Source organism: Sinohyriopsis cumingii, chromosome 15 (assembly GCF_028554795.1).
Source record: "Sinohyriopsis cumingii isolate HCF-2022 chromosome 15, ASM2855479v2, whole genome shotgun sequence".
NCBI lineage: Eukaryota > Metazoa > Mollusca > Bivalvia > Unionida > Unionidae > Sinohyriopsis > Sinohyriopsis cumingii.
Window position 1 is genome coordinate 48,160,550 of NC_142975.1, and position 23,396 is coordinate 48,183,945.

At 34.9% G+C, this 23,396-nt stretch overlaps 1 protein-coding gene across 2 annotated transcripts; it reads left to right on the forward strand.

Annotated features, from left to right (window-relative positions):
* The first annotated feature begins 830 nt into the window (after positions 1–830).
* On the forward strand, positions 831–23,382 carry LOC149781755 (NXPE family member 2-like). Of its 2 annotated transcripts, none has more exons than XM_089935882.1 (8): positions 831–1,053; positions 1,305–1,533; positions 6,167–6,419; positions 7,402–7,708; positions 9,738–9,910; positions 11,382–11,657; positions 14,715–14,770; positions 22,458–23,382. In XM_089935882.1, exons 3-8 carry the CDS (start codon positions 6,307–6,309, stop codon positions 23,255–23,257), a joined length of 1,725 nt encoding a protein of 574 aa, XP_089792008.1. In that variant the 5' UTR covers positions 831–1,053; positions 1,305–1,533; positions 6,167–6,306; the 3' UTR covers positions 23,258–23,382. The 2 variants fall into 2 exon arrangements, with proteins under 2 accessions (XP_089792008.1, XP_089792009.1); XM_089935883.1 differs by having other exon boundaries at positions 834–1,053; positions 6,167–6,497.
* The last annotated feature ends 14 nt before the right edge of the window (positions 23,383–23,396 follow it).

A 23,396-nucleotide genomic window follows, 5' to 3' on the forward strand; every position in this document is an offset into this window, starting at 1 on the left:
ACACGGTGGCCGTACGATTAGTCTTTCTAAACTAGAGGAATGGCGGCCGTGCAAATAGTGTTCCTTCGTTAAGGTGCAAAGCAGCCGTACGAATAACTAATGCCAAAGTCGATATGCGTTTATAGTATGTGCGGTATATGCAAATAATGAATTCTCCCTCACCCCGCTGATGTGCTTAAATAAGTCGTACAGTGTCCACCAGGAGCCTTGGAATTATTGTTGTTGTTATAGGGTTTAACGCCATTTTTCAGCACAAGATAGGCTATACATGGCGGCCAGTATTAATGGTGGAGGAAGAACCGGGAAAACCCCGGAAAGAACCACCGACCCACGAGAAGCTACCGGCAAGCTTTCTCACATATCCACATTTGCCGAGCCCGAGACTCGAACCCACGCCTTGGAATTAAGTTTTACTGGGCTTTACTTGATTCAATGGCTGCTCATTGTTTCCTGAATCGCAGCTAAGTTTTGATATTTTCCATTCAAAAGTTAATCAGACTTAGACACTATTCCGACTATTGATATAATCATGTTTTGCGTTTTATACAGAGACTGAAAATCCGACCGCAAAGAAAACAAAATCGCCAGTAATCGTTAATAAAGATGGCTTAAATATCCTCATGCAAGGCAATAATATGTAGTCAATTTTATTCTTCAAAACGCATATCTTGGATTTATCCATAACTTTAAATGAAATGTGTTTTCCGCTTTGTGAAATTTGCATATGTAAGCTAGCATACGAGGCTGCACCAGAAAGTCATCAAAGGACTTCACCCTAGATAATGTCGGCCAATTATATAATATGAGAAATAATGGTTACTGATGCGTGACTGCCTTTCCTACCTGTTGTATCGTGATCAGTATCTGATTAGACTGTACCAAGGATAGTTTTGCATTAGCAGTTCTGTTCACTGTTCATACATGCTACATGTTACAGGCACATACAAATAGTTCCGAATGACTTCGTCAACCGCCATATTTGGGGTCAGTTGGCAGATTTACCGTTGATTTTATAAGGCGTTTGGAAAAGCTGCCAAGTCGTCCGTCGTCCAGGTAAAATGGGCAGAATATCGTATGTTAATGACGTTATCGGGAAGCATCTTTTGACGTGCTTGTTCCCGTCAAGATTACTGAAAAGCGAGTGTTTTGGAAGAGGGTTGTGGCGTGGGTTGGGAATAAACGGTGTTTTAGCGTGAGGTGACATGTTACATGGTTTAGAATACGTAAACATATAATACAAAGGCCAAACTATGGGATAATAATGATACATGGGATTAAAGAAAAAGTATTTTATCTCCTTTCAGATAGAGTCTTGTATTGGACGGAGATGAAATGCTAGTGGACAGAATAGTGACCAGCAGTCAAGTGGTGATGCAGGAAGACATTAAACATTACATAGTGACACACATTTGAAGCAGCAAACATGTATTAACGTGACTGTCCATCCACCGAAATTGGGAATAGTATGTGTGTGATAGCAGATTCAGCTATTCACAAGTTAAAAACCAAATGACGAACTCTGGTAATGACAAGGTAAGGTAGATGGTGCAGGGAGAGGTTTGTCGATTTTCACCATAATTAGTACATAACAGTACATAAATCTGAAGGCTGAATGGCAAAGCTCTACATTAAATTATATTATTATAAACAATATAATCTGATATGGAATTTTGCATATTCACAATGCATGCAGCTTAATTTGTACCCGACTGATCAGGTTTATGCACAGTTAAATCCTGCTTCTTCTACTAAAAGGGAATTGTGATCTTTACAATCTATACACGATGGGCATATTTCATGTAGCCATGTACATTTTTAAGATCAGAACAAAAGAGAACATAATTTTATTGATTGGACGTGTGCAAAAGAGTACAAAATTAACTCAGATGATATTTTTCAATATGTCAGATAATAATTATTATGTAGAATGATTACCAGTTATTAGGTATAATGGTTAACAATTTTTATTAAGTAGAATGGTTAGCAACTATTAGGTATAATGGTTGGCAATTATTGGGTATAATGGTTAACAAGTATTAATGGTTAACAATTATTAGGTATAATGGTTAACAATTATCAAGTAGAATGGTTAACAATTATTAAGTAGAATGGTTAACAGCTATTAAGTAGAATGGTTAATAACTATTAAGAAGAATAGGTAACAGTTTATTAACTAGAGTGGTTAATAATTATGAAATAGAAAGGTTCATTGGAATATAATATCAGTTTCTGCTACAATGCCACACGTTCTAAGTCAGTGTCTCAAGCAAATGTAACAAAAGAAAGGAACGTTGTTGGTATTAGACTTGGTTTGTGTTGACTATTGTCTCATACGCAAGTTAATAACACCAGCGAATTATATTTTATACCACTGAAATATATTTCTTATCCCAATTCTCATTCTACGGCATTCTTTATGGATTAATACAGTGCATAAAAAGTCTGTTATCATCAATATTTTCTCATTATATATCATGCCACTGTATCTGTAAACAACCGTTACAACTAGTCTCAGAAAATATGTATTACTAGCAAATCACACCATCATAGATACAGAAATTTGATGCATGGATTACTAGCAAATCACACCATCATAGATACAGAAATTTGATGCATGGATTACTAGCAAATCACACCATCATAGATACAGAAATTTGATGCATGGATTACTAGCAAATCACACCATCATAGATACAGAAATTTGATGCATGGATTACTAGCAAATCACACCATCATAGATACAGAAATTTGATGCATGGAGTACTAGCAAATCACACCATCATAGATACAGAAATTTGATGCATGGAGTACTAGCAAATCACACCATCATAGACACAGAAATATGATGCATGCATTACTAGCAAATCACACCATCATATATATAGAAATATGACGTTTGCATTACTATATAACATCATCGTCGGTATACAAATATGATGTACGCATTATTAGTTTATCACACTATCATAGGCATAGAAATATGATGTACGCATTGCTAATATATCACACCTTCATAGGTATAGAAATATGACGTTTGTAGCCATAACAAATAGTGTAAAGGACAACTACGAACAGTATAAAGTAGAAAGGTGTATTCGTGTGTTTAGAAAAAAGCCACATTGTGACATTTAAGTGAGGAACAATTGAAAAGGAAATCATGAATAGTGGGTGCAAATTAAGAAAACATTCACCGTACTTAGTGTTATTGGGAATCAATCAATACAAAGCTGCCAATATTTTAATGTCTGAAGCTTCATTATAATTCAAATACATTTTGTTAAAATTTAAAGCACTTCTAAAAATCTAAAAGTTTAGCATTATTAACTTATAATACGACTGTCAAAAGCGCTGAAAATTTAGTTTGTTGCTTCATTCATGTACTCCATATGAAATATACAACCATATGCCTCCCTAGTAGAGGCTGGTTTCTTTTGTACATTTGACATGTGATCATAATGTCATGTCACAACCATCAAACTGCCTGGTAAGTTCGTTGCTCATCCAACTCGTATGCCTTGCTCGAACTACAAAGCCATTATTTTCAAAGCATGAAATAAATGAAGTGAAAAGGTACCAGTCAACATATTTCAAACTTCCATGTAGTGTGCAAGCATAGGACGACAATGAAATCTGAAGGAGCCATCATTAAAGTCAATGTTTACCAAACAAAATATTAGATTTTCCAGGAGCTTTGCCTGAATTTCAATCATTTATAAGTTAAATAATTACATTGAAACATCAGCCATTGCTCATAGTACTAAAATGGGGGTGGGGTGGCGTATTTGTACAACAATTCGTGCATAGCTTAGGATATTAACATAAATAAGATATTTCAATAAGGAATTACAATTTTGGATAATAAAAGTGGATAATGCCTATTGTGTGTCTGGCAGATGTGCTTAAGAAACGTTTAAAACCATCAACTGTATCCTCAACTAAATGTGAAAATTCTGACCCCAAGATGTTCTAAACAGGGATGGATATTCTTTCATGCGGTGCATGTAACCAGTATTAACAACAGTGGTTCAAAGTTAATTCAACTGATTTTTGGATCATTACTGGTGTATGTTTCAAAGTTTCATTTTGCGATTATTAAATAGAAAGGTTCAATGCTATTTGTTATCAGTTTATGCTTCAATCCCACAATATGTCATCCTAAATCTCAACCACTATTAGCAAAACAAATGAATATATTTAATGCTGTACATGTTTCACTTTGCGGTTTTCCTACATCTAAGCTAAAGCGATCAGTGGAACTTATATTTTATACCTTTCAAATATATTTCTTTTCACATTTCTCATACTGTCAAAGTTTCAAATGTGTGGGTACATACACAGAATGGGCTGTACTACAGCACCTTCAAATGGCTTAGTAATTGAATGAGTGGGCTGTACTATAGCGTCTTCAAATGGCTTAGCAATCGAAAGAATGGACGGTATTATAGTGTCTTCAAATGTTTTAGTACAAAGACAGAGTGGGCTGTATTATAGCGTCTTCAAGTGGTTTAGTATTCAAATGAGTGGACTGAACTATAGCTTCTGCAAATGGCTTAGTGCACAGACTGAGTGGGCTGTACTATAGCGTCTTCAAATGACTTAGTACACCGACTGGATGGGCTGTACTACAGAGTCTTGAGTCTTCAAACGGCTTAGTACACAGTATGGGTGGGCTGTACTATAGAGTCTTCAAGTGAGCTGTACTATAGTGTCTTCAAATGGCTTAGTTCATCGTCTGAGTGGGCTGTACTATAGAGTCTTCAAACGGCTTAGTACACAGTCTGGGTGGGCTGTACTATAGCTTCTTCAAGTGGCTTAGTACACAAACTGAGTGGGCTGTACTATAGCGTCTTCAAGTGGCTTAGTACACAAACTGAGTGGGCTGTACTATAGCGTCTTCAGATGGCTTAGTTCATCGTCTGAGTGGGCTGTACTAAAACGTCTTCAAATGGCTTAGTACACAGACTGGTTGGGCTGTATACTATAGCGTCTTCAAATGGCTTAGTTCATCGTCTGTGTGGGCTGTACTATAGCGTCTTCAAATGGCTTAGTACACATAGTGGGCTGTATTTTAGAGTCTTCAAATGGCTTAGTACACAATCTGAATGGGCTGTACTAAAGCGTCTTCAAATGGCTTAGTACACAAACTGAGTGGGCTTTACTCCGTTTTCTATAGCCCAGACTGAGTGTCTATAGACTGCGTTAAAATTTGAAGAAAACAAATGAAGCTATATCAAACAGTTACTTAGTGAAATTCCATATAGTTGTTTAGAAAATAAATTGACACGACATTGTTACGTATTTTTATTCTTTATTATCTGTTGGCTTTTCTTAATGATTGTATATTATGTATAATGGAATTTTTTTATTTGACCTTGTCAAAACGAAGTTCGTGGTGTTCCTGACCAGTGACATTTATTTTGTAAATAACAGCATACATTGCTAGATATGTATCTATGCGTGTGGATTAACTATTCAGATCATTAATGGCTAACATTTTTATAGTCTTGATTCTGACATGAGAATGTTCTAGAATGGAAGTTTCCAATAAGTGACAGAGAATATTCAGAAATGGTAATTGCGACCTAGATTAAATATAATATTGTTGACATTGGGATTATTTATTCTTGCCTTAATATCTTGAAGCAGAATTAGTCTTATTGTTGTGTTCAATTTTCATTTGGGTGGAATTATTTATGCAAAATACAATTCACTGGAAATACAAAGTGCTCATTCTTCAACAAACATTGATTTGAAATTATAGTGAATTCAGATAATAACATTGTTGAATTATATTATTGTGATACACCAAAAGACTGCTAGCCCATCATCACAGATCAGGCTACTGGCATATTAACAAGTTCTAGACTACGGGTACATCAACACATTCGATATAGGAACTTATTTGGAAATGTATTGGAACTTCTTACATTTGAACTTGGAATAGAACCTGTATGACTATTTGGGATTTATTTCACAATACTGTGAGTTCATTTTTAAGTTTTCACTTAGCATTCTAGGGACATAAATTATTTGCTGAATTTTACAAAACTTGCTTGTTTTCGCTCTTTTATGTTATTTAGTTTAAGACCATATAGTCGTAACAAGATCATCTTGATATCGACCAACAACACTGACTTTTTTTGTCTTTTCTTAATTTCTTGTTTAGGTATTATCAAATTTACTTCGCTAATAACGACATAAAGTGTCGTTGCCAATATCAGCCGGGCACCTGCGAATAAATATTCCACCGCAAGGTGACTAGTCATAAAGTACCTACAAACACCAGTTTCAGTTTTGAAAGTCATCATGTCAGACAGACCCGAGACGAGGCGCAGACGATTTGGCCACGGAAAAGTTGCATTGCTAATCATAACATGTGTGTTTCTGTGGATAATAATGGATGACTATTTCCAGATCAAGTAAGGACAATGTTGTGAAGTAGTCTCTACTCCCGTAAACCAGTATAATGCGGCATGGAACCAAACGCAGTTGATTCAGTAATTTTTATTCTTTTTAACTTCATAATTATTAGGAAATCTACTAAGTCTGATCTTATGCTCAAGTTATACGGGATAGGCTTGATGATATATTGCCTGATTTTATGCTCGAGTTGTACGGGATAGGCTTGATGATATATTGCCTGATTTTATGCTCGAGTTGTACGGGATAGGCTTGATGATATATTGCCTGATTTGATGCTCGAGTTGTACGGGATAGGCTTGATGATATATTGCCTGATTTTATGCTCGAGTTATACGGGATAGGCTTGATGATATATTGCCTGATTTTATGCTCGAGTTGTACGGGATAGGCTTGATGATATATTGCCCAACTAAGTTTGACTTTATGCCTTTTCATGATTTTCGGTTCTTTTTTCCGTTCCCGTACCAGGGTTGCTTAGTGGAAACTATTGACTAGAAGGGTTTGGGTTCAATTCCCGCCATCGCATCAGTCCGAATCGACTACTATAGTACGTACTTGGGCACAATATAATCTTAAAAGTGTTGCTGTACCATACGACCTTGACATAAATATAAGCAAATCACCATCTTTTCAGTTCATATAATTGTGTTGTCCTGTCAGTGTTACACACACACACACACACACACACACACACGCACGCGCGCGCGCGCGCTTAAATAACCATATGTAATACGGATGTAATCACTTTAATTCCGTTAATAAATGTAATATTAACGTTTTATACTCAGCAATGAACTGGATGATACAAGTAAACAGACTATAAGATGCATGACTTAGTAAAAGGTCCTTTTTGACTGTCTAAAAATTGTTTGTTTATTGTGCCCACGACATTTATCTAATTTAGGCTTACAAATAAAATGTCGTATTCGCATAAAGAAATAACCAGTTGATGTTATGATCATATTTTAAATTTTGCAGAAAGAAGATCCTGACAATCGGTAACTTCCAGCCACTTCAATCCAATACCTTGCAGGAAACGTCTTTCGTACTGGGTGTTTGTAAATTCTTCGTTCTAAAAGACAACCAAACCAAATCAAGAATATGGGTTGAGGACTCGGCCCTATTTGAAACTCCTGTTTCAGATCACATGACCGTGTCTAATGCGTCTAAATCAAAGTTCATTGTACTGAACCAGAAGCATTCCTTTCGCTTGGGAGAAGAGATTCATGTTCTTGTCGAACTCTTTGATGGTTACGGGCACAAAAGAACCATAGGTGGAGACATGGTATGGATAAAGACTATAAAGAAATAGATGAGAGAGAATGGGGATGGGGGAGGGGTGGAAGGGGTTCAGCTGTTTTCGAAGTCATATTGGGGCATTTTAAAATCTTCTATTATTGTTATCTTTCTATTGCCTCTCATCGGTTCCCCCTCCCCAATATATAATTTCAAACAATATACAATATTAAAGTATAAGATCGATAAAATACATTTATTTTAAAGACGCATATGCATTCTCTATAGACCTACGAGTGCAAAATGTTAATTACATTTTAAAAATGTGATATAATTTGCTGTCTAGATGTCTTTCTTAATCATACAGACTGTTAGTTCTGCCCACCAACGCCTTTTTTATTGCCTGGCAAACAAGACAGTGAAAAGCGCATTTTTTTAAAAATCAGCATCTTTGAAGCTTGGTTATGAGCGTCAATCTCGGATTGCGAGGACAAAGTAAGTGGTCAATTTGATTTTCGAATATAGGCGTCTTCTTATCACTGACTTTTTTCATCACAAAACTCGCCTTTGCAAAATTGCAATGGTTCTCAAATGTGACAGATTTATAATTAATTTATTAATTGCGTTTTGATATATTGGACGAAAGTTTAACGGTTTAATAATTGGTATCGTTTGACAAAATGCGACTACCTCAGTGGTATTAACAATCTTTCTTCCACTATAGAGAAATTTTAATACATTTCTAACTATATCAAGGCCAGATTTTTTTTAAAAAATATTTCAAATATTAACATAATGTGCCAATTAGCAGGTCATAATTACGTTATATTTAAACTTTATACCAGTTATATATCAGAGTGAATGCATCTAGGAGTAATAGTGACAGAGAAATAAACTTTAGTGTAGCTTTGGCTTCAGAGTTATGATATTTGTAAACCAATCTGGGCGCTTAGCTTAAGAAATATATTTGTAAACCAGTCTGAGCGCACAGTCCTGATGATACAGTATTTACTGCCCATGAAATAAACTTAGAATTCGACAAACAAACGTGCATTTGACCTGAAACATTCCATAGTTTAGTACCTTTGACACTACAGATTTAAGACAGTGATTAAACATACAAAGTACTTAGGATATTGAGATGTGCCATGTGTTAATAATGGCTGTATAAACTACCTAATAAATGTTAATCCGAATCCAAGAACAATAAATATTTACCGAGTCTTTGTTCAGGTTGTAAATTGGGTATATGACTCACCTATCTCTATTTCAACAAGGTTTCGGTCGATCAACGGAAATAACGCAATTCTCAAGACATTGTTTCAAAGGTAAATGTACATGTACTAAGTACCAGATAATAACATATAACTGACTGTATAAATGACGCCTACATCTATTGGACCATAATGGAAGCTTGAAAATATTGTTTAATAAAATCCAGAATCGTGTGTCATTTTATTGGGATATTTGCTTGGTTTGAGTGAATAATGGATTTTTTAACTGAGTGAGTGAAAAACAGTATTTTTATCAGTAGCGCAAATATTTTGTTGGGGGTTGGGGGGAAGGGTCAACTCACGAGATGAAATTATCAGTTATATTACAAGGAAGAAGGAAATTCTTATTATGTTATGGTTATGTGCTTGTTTATATCATGAAGGACAGCAAGACTGAGGAGACAGATATTTGAATTAAAATGAAACTGCCAGTTGAGGGTCCTTAGAGTTCGGAATTAGGTAAACAAAAAGAAAACATATTCCACGATTGTTGCTGAAGGTGACTTTTAGCGACTTCAGTAAAGATTGCATATGGATATAAAATATATTTCAAACTATAATAAGAAAAGGCACAATAAAATTACTGCTGTAATGGCATAGCTTCTCTATTCACACTTCATCAAACATTCTTTAACAGCTTTTGATTTCAGGGGCAAATCGTCAAAAGTCGAGGTCACTGGGATTGAAATGTTTAAACTGGTCTTTTGCATAATGACTTAGAAAATAATCGTTTCTGCTTTGACCTTCTTGTCTAATATTTCGACCCTCCCAAAGCCAAAATTTCACCTTTATTGTGTTTCTCAGGTTCGCGTATGGATGCGTGAGGAAACTCTTAATGCAAGTTCTGCAGCCCGGATAAGAGACAATGGTAACGGAAGTTACACAGCCACACTCATTACATTTTGGTCAGGTGTGCCAGAAATAAAAGTCGTCCTGATTCATCCAAAGGAAGTTATTGACACATCCTTCAGAAGAAGGTAATGGCAAAAACCTGTTGGGCTTTTTTCTAACGTGTTTGTTTATGACAATCATACAGTGGCGTTGTTAGATAAATAGTCCTCAAGCAACATTAAAACTGAATGTTATGCATAATCTAAACACTAGTTCTTAACTAGATCGTTGATCGAAGGAAACCTATAATATGTCCAATTTAATAACTTTTGGAATATGTCTGACAGAATCCAAATGATGAAGCCAATATCAATATCCGATTGACTTCTACATTCGGATTCTGTCTGACACTATCCAAAATGATGAAGCCAGTATCTATATCAGGTTGGCTTCCTTATTTGGATACCGTCTGACAGTATCCAAATTATGACGCCAATATCAGATTGACCTCAACATTTGGATACTGTCAGACATATCTAAAAAGTTCGAATGAGGTTGGGCACTGGAAAAACCCAAGAATACTATTCTTTTGCACACACGCAAAAATATTAACCTTTAGAAGTGGATAGAAAAGCTGAAAACCGCACTGTCCAGTTAAAAAGCAGACGAATGACAACCACCGTACCAATTCTATGATTACTTACAATCATCATTAACTGATATATTCATAAATTGTAATAAATTATACATATTTAAAAGAAAATAAATATGTTTGTCACTATTTCTTTATATATGTTCTACTGAAAAGAATTTCCAGGAATTCAAGATAAGATAATTTCTTCATTTTAACTGCTAAATGTTTAATCCATCGCTGATATCCATGAATGATACGAATTTCGCGTTCACCGCAATGGCTGTCATAATGGACATAAGATCAGCACCATTTTCATTTAAAACACAACTGTACACGAGTAAATGGTATATGGTGAAACCCCGTGCCAATATGACCGTCCATTCAGGAGAATTGGCGAGAAGATGTTTAATAGGCTTTTGCGGCAGCCATATTGGACTTTTGCGGGGCACACTTTTTATTTTGGGAACACGTAGATATTATAAAAAGGCTTTTGTGAAAACCCTACGTTAATATGACATACATACCTGATGATTAGCGATAACAAGATTTTCAAGATGACCGCCATTGTGACCTTATTTCATATATAATCAGCATCGATTTCATTGGGATAAGCCAACATAACAAGATGTGTATTCATTCAGCAACTTTTTCTGGAGTTTATACAATCTGTCGTAACTATGCGTTTTAATACAGGGAGACAACTTTTATTGACTTATCGCTGAAACGGAACAAGAGTTATATGGATGTAAGTACACCGAACACATATAGAAAAATTGCTTGTCAACATTTACCAGAATTTGTTATCCACTATGGCAAGATGTATAATATCAGACTTCAGGAATAAAAATCATTACTCCAATGCCTAAGATGTACCATTCCAATGCAGTCGAACCTGCCACTGACTAACAATGCGTCAGAAAGATTCGTGGAAACCGTAAGTATCTGGGATGATCAGTTCGATTATTTAATCACTTTAATTTCAGGTTTACGTGTCCTCAAGTCCTTTACCAGTTAGCTGTCTTTGAGCATCCCGTCGATTCCAGCATCAAAGAGATTACAGTCTGTAACATAGATGATTTCATACCCGGTTATTCCGCGATATGCAACCTAACGCATGACAACTACGGTAGTCCTCTGTACTGCGGAAAACCTACAAATCGCCGACTTCAGTGCAGTGATTGGACAAGAGTTGGCGCAAAATCGACCTGGCCTAATAATGAACCACATCTAACACCTGCCGAGCGATTACTGTTACAACCGTAAGTGTGTGTTATTTAGTGTAAGCTACTGTGCACGTCTTGATGGTGTTGCGTGTAATGCAGAATTGTTAGGTATATGTTTTACGGTATATATTTTATTATAGTTGTCGCCTAACAACTGAAAGAAGAAGAAAGAGGAGGAGTCCTTTTTACTAACACCACCATTGCTATTACTAGCGCAAATTTCAAGTTTTCTACTCTCCTGAATAAGAAAACTATGGAATCTTTTCCAGGATTCATGTCCCCTTTCGTACTGAATTTAATATTTAGGGCCAGAAATATTACATTCAGCAGTCCTGCAAAATGTGGTATTTTCTTAGAATTCGTTATTCAAAGTACTTTTATGTAATATTACGACTTTAGACCGATTATGAAACAAAGAAACTGCCTTAGCCATTGCGTTACGGTCAAATTTGCTGTTACTTCAAAAATAACGTTGCCACGGTGGGTAGAAACTTTGTTTGATTTGCTATCAGTAGTGATGTCACGGTCGGCTTAGGCTTAGAGACCGGACACCCGATATTATAACACATCAGTGCTACTACCCCAGATAGTTTTCAAAGGGACCACCGGTGTCAAATCGGAACTGAGATAAATTTTTGAGCGGGTTTCTCGCGCAGCCAGACATTATTCTGCTACATTCATTGTGAACGAATCAATGAATGTTTGGACGCTTCGCGAGAGCAGAACACAGGGACGTTGGGGATACTAGAATGTGCTCCGAGTGCCGAAGTTGTGCGTTCGTTGAAAGGGCCGGATGGGAGTTCTAGGAACTTAGAACGAAAATTTTCAACAAAGGCTTCTGCTGAAGCTTTCCATGTGGGATAGGCCGCCACCAGAAGATTAAAGAGAAGGAGACGCTAACAAGTGGAATTAGGCAGTTATGCGAAGGCGCGGAGCCAGGAGACGGAAACAAGGAAACCGGAGGTACCGACAAGCAGGGCCGGGAGACAGAAATAAGGGTGACGGAAGTACCGACAAGGAGGCCGGGAGAACAGAAAGAAAGGTACCGGAAATACCGACAAAGGAATACAAGGCGGAAGTTACAAATGACTAATATAAAAAGGACACTCGAAGGAAACACTCTCATCTTTAATTTCGCGCGATAAAATAACTGACAATTTGAATAGGTCTTGTATTGATTGCATTTAAAAATTGTCCTGTATTTGTTAAATACCGAGCTATAATACGTTAAATTGTTATACCGTTCACCTTATTATTTTTATATTGTATACACCTAAACCGTTGGTTTTGCTGATTGGGGGCGGGCGGAGTTATTTAATCTTTTAATTGTCCGTCCTTCTCCGGGGTTAGTTATAATTCTGTAGGGGGCATGTGACAATGATAACGACGACGATGCTGAAGAAGCAAGACAAGAAGGATTAATTGTATGTAAAATATGATGAAAATGAAATATTTATTAAAATCTTCCCTTAAACTTCTTCAGTTTTGTTACTGTAGTCGACGACAGTCCCTGTGTCAAGAACTTATCAATATTTGTAAGCTATTTTAACAAGCAAAAGAGTATATTGCCCATTACATACTACAGTTAAAACTGATGCGGTTTTTGCAATGAGCTCGAAATGATGGCGAGAGGATGATAGTACGTGTGGATTTTACTTAAATTTACTTTTGTTGTAATATTGAAAACTCTATCATTTTCAAGTTACTTAGTGGTGAATGGTGATGGAGAGTACAAACGGAATGACCCGTTTGTATTAGCTCTGTTCTATTTAAGAGAGGTTCGGTATGCATCTGAGCTTTCTTCTGGGGCATACTGGCTCAGACTTATGGGCATAACTATATTGCGTATACCATTTTTTTTGTTTTGTTTTGTTGATTGATTTTTAACCCCTGCGCATCGGCAGACAAAGCAAATTGTCTAAAATTATGATGAAGTCAAGGGAAGTTATTCCTCAATCCGCTTTCGTTTCCAGGACATTCCCATTGGAATATTTTAAGAGCAAACAGACACACATTTATAATTGTGAATGAAAAGGGGAAAATGATAACAGAAAGTAGAAGAAAAGAAATGGAAAAAGAACACCTTTTGTAAAATTTAACAAACAATTGAATTATCAAAGTTATACAGGAAATGTGAGAAGAACTTATTGTATTTTGAATTGAATCCAATAATAGACCTTATAAAGGTCTATTAAAGTCTAAAACGAATGGAAAATTCCTTATACATTTCAAAACCGGGAATGCAGTGGTCCACCAAGAACCGTGACGTTGTCAAGATGGCGTTGTCCAGACTTTCTTTGAATATTTTTAACAGTCCCAGAATAATAATATAGTCCATATAATTAGTACGTTATATTTCCACTGAACAGTCCAAACAAACGTGTTTTCTCTCGAATAATATTTACGTACAACGTAAAACACGTATGCAGACTTACAACAGGAACACAGTAAGTGTGAATGACTCCAAAAAAATCGGAATCAGTATGATTGTTTGAGTCTCTTCTTATGTACACAGTATATAGCGGCTATATTTCGCCGCTTTGGAATATTCATGTGACCTAGCCCAAGCAATGGGAAGTTACGGAATTATTCTAGAAACGTCGAAACACCATCAACCAATGAGAAATTAAGCAACAAGCGTCATTTGACTTTTATTAATTAAATTATTATTAATAACTGTCAACACACATACGTAAACATCTATTTATAGATCCTATGCAATAGTATGATATTCATGACAGATTCAAGTCACGCAGGCAAACCGAAATGAATATGTTCTGTGCACATTACAGTCATGAATACAAATTATAAAAATGAGATAAAATCATGTACGAGGAGTTACTCTCTCTCTCTCTCTCTCTCTCTCTCTCTCTCTCTCTCTCTATATATATATATATATATATATATATATATATATATATATATATATATATATATATATATGTGTGTGTGTGTGTGTGTGTGTGTGTGTGTGTGTATTCCGGCACTGTTCCGAGTCTCAGAGGATATTTCTAACATGTATTTGTAAAATTTATAGCAACTATACTTCCCAGGTTCATCAAGACAAATGGACTTCTGTTTATAATTTTTCAGAGAAAACAAGGCAACATTTTTGCCCGGATCAATAAGCATTCAAGTGAAGGAAGCAGGTAAATAATTTATCCCTCACAGAGAGTATATATGAGTAGATGAATTGAGAAGGAAACTGGTAAATACGTCTTCTATCACTGTAGGCATTATGAATATGTGAATTGTTGCAACTTTTTAATTTATAATATGGAATGAAAATAAACATTTTATGGCAACAAACCAATACTGACTAAAGTGCGTGACGTGAGGCTTGCTGTGCGTGTTATTTAACTTTTTAAATGGCTTTTGTTTTAAGAAGAGACATTTCTCTTCTTAAAACAAAAGCCATTTAAAAAAGTTAAATAACACATCACTATGCACGTTATTGTTCCTGTATCAGATTTCAATATAATATTTTCCAGCTGGGAGATATTAATATTGAATAACGACTAATCAGGACCAAAACATACAATTGAAAATAGTTTAATTTATGAGTGTTGCTTTCACAGTTATTTCCAGTTTTAGTAGTTGTATTATTTATCAGTAAAATAAAGTAAACCTTAAATTTGCCCAAACCTGGTTTGAATATATTTAACTAATAAATTATCGATGCAACATATACAGTTTTATATTATTCGTTTCATTTGTACACTGATAATTATATTTCACAAAGACTAAATCAACGCATAATAAGGACCAGATCCAAACCAACCTTCATCCTTAATTCCTTCCTTATTGGTCCTTATGAAATAATAAAATATCACGGATATTGGAACATGACATGTTCTAAAAACGAACTCCTAATTATTACGTGTTGTTAACTGGCAATATTGGAACTCAAGAGGTTGATAATCAGTCCATAATATTAAACACTTTATTTCACACAACTAAAATATTGCTTTCCATATATTTATATGATTAAAAGTATATATTCCCTCGTGTTACTTGTAAATATTATGATACATTTGTGATTTTACGTTTGTCATATATTATAATATAGGCAGAGAATATTTTATTTTCATATGTAAAAAAAATACGGTATATTGCAACACGTGGTACAGGAAAAATGATATTTTAACGGGTGGCAATCCCAGGTGTTAAACCATCGTTTTTATACCAAAACCTACAATATATCCAGTATTTACATAGGAAAAGACGCTTTGTTTTGTTATATACCGAGCTTGCTTCTTAGCTGAATCTTAAAAATTAAAATCTTTGGCACAAAGCCCCCAGTAGCACCAAGTGCCACTACTAAAGGATGCTGGTGATCACAATTAATTTTATGCATATAGCAACCTCGTTACGCTTGGCAAGTTCTTTACAGTCGTAACAATACAATAGTTCTGTATCCGAATGTATTCACAGTTGAAAGGTCAACTGCCCATATATTGTGATTTTGCACAACTGATTTGGCAGTAATGAAGGTCAAATGAATTTTTCGTAAGCCATAAAAGGAAAAAAAAAAACAGTAAACGACCATAATAATATACACTTGTTTGTGAATGTTTTTGAAAAAGATTGTAGTCGGAATTTTCTTAACAATAACAAGGATAAAATATCTGCCAAAATTTGTGTAATACCCCGAATTGTGTCTTTTTAAGGTCGTTTAAGAACGGTACGTCTCGCTGCACGTGCCAACGCGCAATGAAAAAAAAAGCTGATTAAGATAAGAATACAGCATAACTGGGCTCAAAAACACATTTCCTTTTCAGAACAAAAAGCAGATATACCAGGTGATACAATTTTTTTTTAAAACGTATGTTTGTTTATACTAACTTTATCAACAAATTTTCGTATCACGTGTGTGATGCAATATATTCGTTATTTTAGACTTGTCAAATAGAACATGGCCCGATATCTCAGAAAACGATGCCTAAAATTGAACCAGTTCATTATAAAATGAATTAAATTGCATCAAGGTAAAATGAAGTTAAACTGAAAATATTCATATTGAGCACAATAATAAAAAAAAGTTCAATCGTTACGCAGAATTTTGAAGGTAACCAAATGAAATCTTGTCGAGACCTTGTAAATGAGAATATATGCAGAAAATCAAAGTGTAGTCTAATGTACCTCTATTTCGATAAAAACCTAAAAAAAAAAACACTTATCATTTTTTCAAACAACTCAATGCCATTTCCTTTTCTGATTCAACATTTTAATACTTGACAGTGCTTATTTATGAGCTATGTAATATTGCTCAAAATAATGGTCAGAATTATATTTTTTAAAAAGTATCACAATTTTGAAACTTCCTAAATTTAATGTATAAACGTCAAATTTGAACGTTTCATGTTAATTTATTTTAAAAGATTTATAAAAGAGGGATTTATATTTGAAATCTACACACTCAAATGATGCGGAAAACACTCCCTTTTGATATTTTTATGAATCTGGATAAATATTGTTATGTTATTACCCCGATCCATTTTTCTGAACTTCACACTTTTAAACTAATTCATACTCATAACACACACAAAAAAAACCCACAAAAAACATATGTCAGTGATTTAAGAGCATAGTTGATTGTAATAATGTGATCTGCAGCGATACATTTCACAATTTGTTGTAATAAATTTTTGACATTTTGAAAACTATATTAGAAACTAAGTCCGGTTCAAGCAAATCAAATGTATGAAATAGCTTTTCGGCATTGATGCCATGATACAGGGAAAATAACTTTGTAGAGACGCGAACACTATGAGTCAAAAATTCGGGATGAGGGCAGTTTCGGACAGACGCTGATTTTAAGACCATGTGAAATATTAAATTTTGTCTTGGAGGTAAATGTGACATTTACATTTGTTTCACATATAATAATTCTCATGATTTATCAGGTTCGATGAGATGTTCAAAACATCATGAAAAGACTCAAAACTTGTATTTTGTGAGATAATGACGCGGTTCTGTAATCTAATGGAATAATGAAAGATTGCTAAGCTACCAGTGCAATTTAACAGTGAACTATTTTCTATGAAGCGTTTTCACATTTGTTCTAAATTGAAATTGTTTACTTTTTGTAATTACTAACATACTGACAAGACAATCGTAAATGTAATGTTCATTTTCGTATTTTTATTTCGGAAGTGTTTCACCTTGTAATAACAAAGACGTGAAGGGCGGCGGCAGTAGGAGAAGAGTCGCTACATATTTATATATCGACTTCAGCGGGTTATTTAAATAAATTCTATTTTACTTTTGCACCCTAAGTCTGAGCTATGTTCGCCTGTGCGAAAATATATCATATATACTAATAGTGCTATGAAAATATTATATAGAAAATTTGACACTTGGGTCCTGTCAAATTCGTTTAATTCAGTACTTTTTCAGGCATTTTTATTTATAGTAACTTATAGACCTGTTATTTTGTGGTCCTTTATTACTATTATTATTATTATTATTATTATGTTATTTGCTATTATTATTACCGCTTCGGTGGCCTAGTGGTTAGAGCGTCCGTCTCGGAAGTGGGAGGTTGCGGGTTCGATCCCCCGCCGAGTCATACCAGAAGCTTATAAAATTGTTACTAGCAGCTGCCTCGCTTGGCGCTCATCATTAAGAGGTTAGTGTTGTCTCCGCTACAAAATATAGTTCTATGTCTTTTGTGGCGATTCACGTGCACCTTTGCATATTGATAAGTAGGTTGTTCTCCTTTTTGCCGATACTGTTTTTATTCACATTGATTAAATCAGTATAATATATAATTATGATTTAAACTTGAGGTTTTAAGGAAGAAAGTAGAGCACTACAAACACTGAACGCTCAGCCTTTACCATACCGGTGCATGAAAATACGTGTAGCATAAGCGAAATGACGAACCAACAAAAAGTAATTACAATATTTAATGCATTTACAGTTGATCTAAGTCATTTTTCAGCTTTAATTGTCATTACTACTGACCATTCAATTATCCCCCCCCCCACTTTTGCCCGGATTGACTTAACTTTTGCCATCTTTCACAAGTCTAGAGACATCGTTGTATGACGCTCGTATTTTCGTGTATTTTCGACCGTATTAGGCTACGATTGTCCAGAGAGAGAGACAGACAGACAGACAGAGACAGAGAGAGAGGGGCCTTTGGAAATTGTTTTCATATTTGATTTATAATAATCGATTTTATGAACATTTTACTAGGTTTAAGAAACAACAACAATAAAGCATTAAATACATTACAGTATGTGTGTCTGGTAACGAAGACATTTAACGTATAATGTCGACAGTCTATTGCAGCTTTGTATCATTGATTATATAAACACTGTAGAGAAATCCCAAGGAAAGTGTACAGATACCGTTACGATGAACCATATTCTTATAGGTTACCTGGTGCAGGTTAATTTTCATAGTTTTCATCCAGCACCAATTCTTTTTCTCTCTCACTCCATATTTATGCGTATGTTGTTCCTTATGCATGAATCCATGAGATAGGAGGGGGAAAGGAAAGCAGAAAGTATTTCGATGAAATCGTGTATCATATTAAATTAATTCAGAAAAAGGGGATTATTAATACTTTTTATCGTTATTTGTATTCTTTACTAATGATTAATGAGTGGAAATTCATCATTGATCTAGAATCATCAGCACACAGTGGCAAGGATGTTTATATGTGCATACTATTGCGCCACGGGCGGATCACAATTTGATATACGAGTGTATGCTCTTAAAATAAGTAACAGCAAAGAGTAAAAGACTAAAGATTTCTAAAATGTAAAATAATACAAAATTTTCTGAAATATTTTAGAAACTTCGTATCCCAAGGACGAGCGCCCAATTTTCTGTTTACGAATCTATGCTCTTAAAATAAGTAACAGAAAAGAGGGAAAGACAACAAGCTTTGTAAAAAATATCAAATAATTTTATTTCCCTAGAATACAAAACGAAAATATGAAAAACAATCTACGGTATTGTGAATTAAATCCCAAAATTATCCAAGAATTAAAGTCACAAGTCCTAGTAATTTAAAGTCCTGGATAAAATTCAGTAAAAGTTCCAAATAGATCCTAAACTGAAGGCGATGACGTGAATGTTAAAGCTTATGGAGTGCTGATGTGTTAACAGTCATTTTTGAATCATAGTAATATAATTCCAAGTTTGAATATAATATAAATTCCATTGAATGTCTTTATCCAAGAATTTTTTCAGAGCACGTTTGTTATTCCAGAGAAAATAATCATCTGAATTCAATAATTTGAAGAACATGAAACTCAGCCCAAACTTGTCACAACAATACAATTTGAAGGTGCTAGATGTTAAAGAACGACTGACCAAATGTTCACAATCACAAGATTAAATAGCTCTCTACTTGACCTCGGGTCACAACTTGCAATTTCTATAATAATAAAAAAATAAATTACCTAAATGAAAAATAACCTTCTAGAATGATCTAATGAGTCTTGTTAACTTACAAAACAATAACCTGTAAAATTCACTTAGGAATCTCCAAAACACTGACCCAAATTAACATATTTACTCCTTCTGGTTTACCGGAAGAATAATCCTGGTATTAGGCTCATACACATAGAGAATAATTTAGCTATGATGTATTAGTTGTTGACAGAAATGAACTCAGATTTGGACAAGGTCAAGTCCAGCATACAATGTTACATTACAACAGCATGTAATGAAATTTAATAAATATTGAAATAACAAATAAACAATTAAATTAAATATACATAACACAGTAGTATTGGTATATCGAATTGCTTTATACCAACACTTTAAAAGCAATGTTATTTTTACATACAGGCTGGCAACCAATTTTATAGGTGAGAATGGGTGCATTATATCGATGCCATTCTACATATATTTTTTTCAAATCCCACATTGCCAAAATGGTGAAGATTGCACTGCATATAATTTGTATAAAGATTACGGTGTATATAATGTTATAAAGATAACACTGTATATAAGTAAGTTGCATAAATATTACGCTGTATATAAGTTGCATAATGAATATACTGTACATAATTGGTATCAAGATTACTCTGTCTATAATTTGTATTAAGATTACGCTGTATATAATTTACATAAAGATTCTTTCGCCAAGGTATGATCTTGTTTTTTGCATATTTTGAACGACATCGACAAAAAATGACGAATTGTTTTCTATACTCCATCGATCTAGAAAATTGTTTGCCAACCTTTCTGTATTATATATTTTTTACATGGTTGGGAAGATTTACATTCAGTGTTTGCCGTTTAATATTTTAATTTGTCAACATAGTATATCACATTCTGTGCATCTTATTATTTCAAATAAGCCCATGAAATTGTTGTGCATTATCTGCATTATTGATTAGCTGCTACCGTGGGAATATGTTTTGCCCTTCCTTCTTTCACCTTATTTTATACTATAACTATTAGCAATCGAAAACGAAAGCCGAATGGACATTGGTCATTATGAAAATATACGGTTGGAACACACAGTAGTTCTTAACGTAACTCGGAATTTGACAAATTTACCCTACTTGGAATTATCGGAATGTAAAGCTATAGCTTGAGTTATATTGTACCCCACCCAGAGGACATGTGTGGTTTAAATGTCAACCTAAATAGGAGTAAATAAACTCACATATATTATGAAACAAATGGCGACATATGCTTGTCTCGGACAAGTCTGAAGTTATCTAAATATATAGACATTGTAAACCGTCTCATCGAAATCCATATGAATGGCGCTTCAACTTCTCCCGCTGACCTGACCTGGGCGAAGTATATGACGTCCAACGGGAATTTTCATTCGAGATCTAGTGTTGAAAATGATGTTTTCCGTGTCAAATGTTCTATTGATTTGGAAGGACATTTGCTCTCTGAATTATAATTTGTGAATATAGTTTAAAATTGTACAGATTATCGATTTGTGCATTACTGATTCAACTCGCGTCTAGGACTATTTTTTCACTTCAGAGAATTTTAAGGTGCATCGCCTGAGCAAGAATTTAATGATATGATGACAATCATCTGTCATCCTTTTGGCTTTTCTATTTTTTTCTACTAAAATAAAAACTATGTGATAAAGAATCTCAAATGGATAAAATATAATATTAACAATTTATGTAATTATTTGAATAAATTTGATAATTAATCATTACCCATTTGAGATCCTCTATATCTGTATAGGATTCGATTTGTTTCGTTTCTACGGAGGTATTCCGAAACGTTCTTACAACAGCAGTAGAGTTTCAAAGGCCTGTGGGTTTTAGATAGTAAGTGCTTTTACAGTTCGAGGGAGAAGTAAACCTTAAAACCAAAGTACTTGCGACAGCTCTAAAACTAAACAATTCCATAGCATAATTCTTTTGTAGTCATTTTTGCATCCACCGACCTGCAGCAAAACCTAAACTGTCAACGTGACGGTTCTAGAGAGTATTAGCACTTTCACCAACAGACTTGTATATGGGATATGACAACGCTAAATTTGTATCATTATATACCAAAGACTAACATTTAGATGACATACATCATTATACTTTGGCATTAGTGTCTCTCTTTCTAGTTTGCCTATCAGTGTAAGTGGTATACGTCCGTAACATAAAACCAAGTGGCAGAATGGGTGGGCTGGTTCGAAGAGGACAATGCTCTAAAGTACACATGGCCCATGTCTCTCGGGAGTGGTATGCTGTCAAAGTGAGGCCGTAATCAAGGCAAAACGTTTTTCTGAGTCGTTCATATTGGGTAAATAGCCTACATACTTCCTCTTCAGTGTTGAATTAATTGTATAGGGATTGTACACAGGCGCGCAGATTAAATTTCATTTGGATCTAATTTCAGGAACTCCAACGAAAAGGCTGATTGAAAGTTCGAGGCCATGTTCAGAAATAGACACAAGAACAGTTTGGAATCGGCCTTCTCCGATAGGTTATTTTTACAACGGTATTTGGTACGACAGACATTGTACCAGACGCCACACTTATCAAGACACCACGCTGAATAATTGCCTTGTGAATCGTTCAATGTATCTGCTAGGCGATTCCACTCTCCGTCAGTGGCATTACGTCATACAAGACCGCATTAACTGCACTTTCATCACCGACTCATGGGTTGAGAGTCACAAACATCGGCCAGCCACATGCGTGGACCGGAATTTAAATTTTACTCTTCACTGGGCTCCGCACGGACTTCCTTTCGCAACAGACAATACACCTAGGCGTTATTTCAGGCCAATGGCGTCGAATATTGATGAAATCAAGGGAGATAATCGTGTTATCATTCTCATAAATTTGTTCGCTCATATGATGTCCTTTCATTCAAATGCATTCTACAATAAAATGCACACAATAAAAAATGCAATACAAAGATTATATCAAAGATATCCAAATGCAACTGTGGCCATTAAAGGACCACATTATTATTCATTCGAAAAGCAGACATATCAAAGTTTGTGGATGCTTGATAAGTATGCAGAAATCTACACAAATTTAATGAGAGAACTGTTCGTAGACCTTACAGACAGAGTTATCTACCTTGACGGCATGGACATTACAATTTCAGCGGAAACAAAGCACATACACCCATCACGAGAAACGGTGGTACAAATGGTGGACGATATGTTTTCTAAAATCTGCTCATAACAGCCAGCTCTATAAATGACATGTTTATAAATGTAGAGAACACCAATATAATGTTTCGTAGTATTGTCCTTTATATGGGGTTTCCACGATTTCTGAGCAAAAATATAATACTATTTCGTGTCCTACATGTTTTACAGAT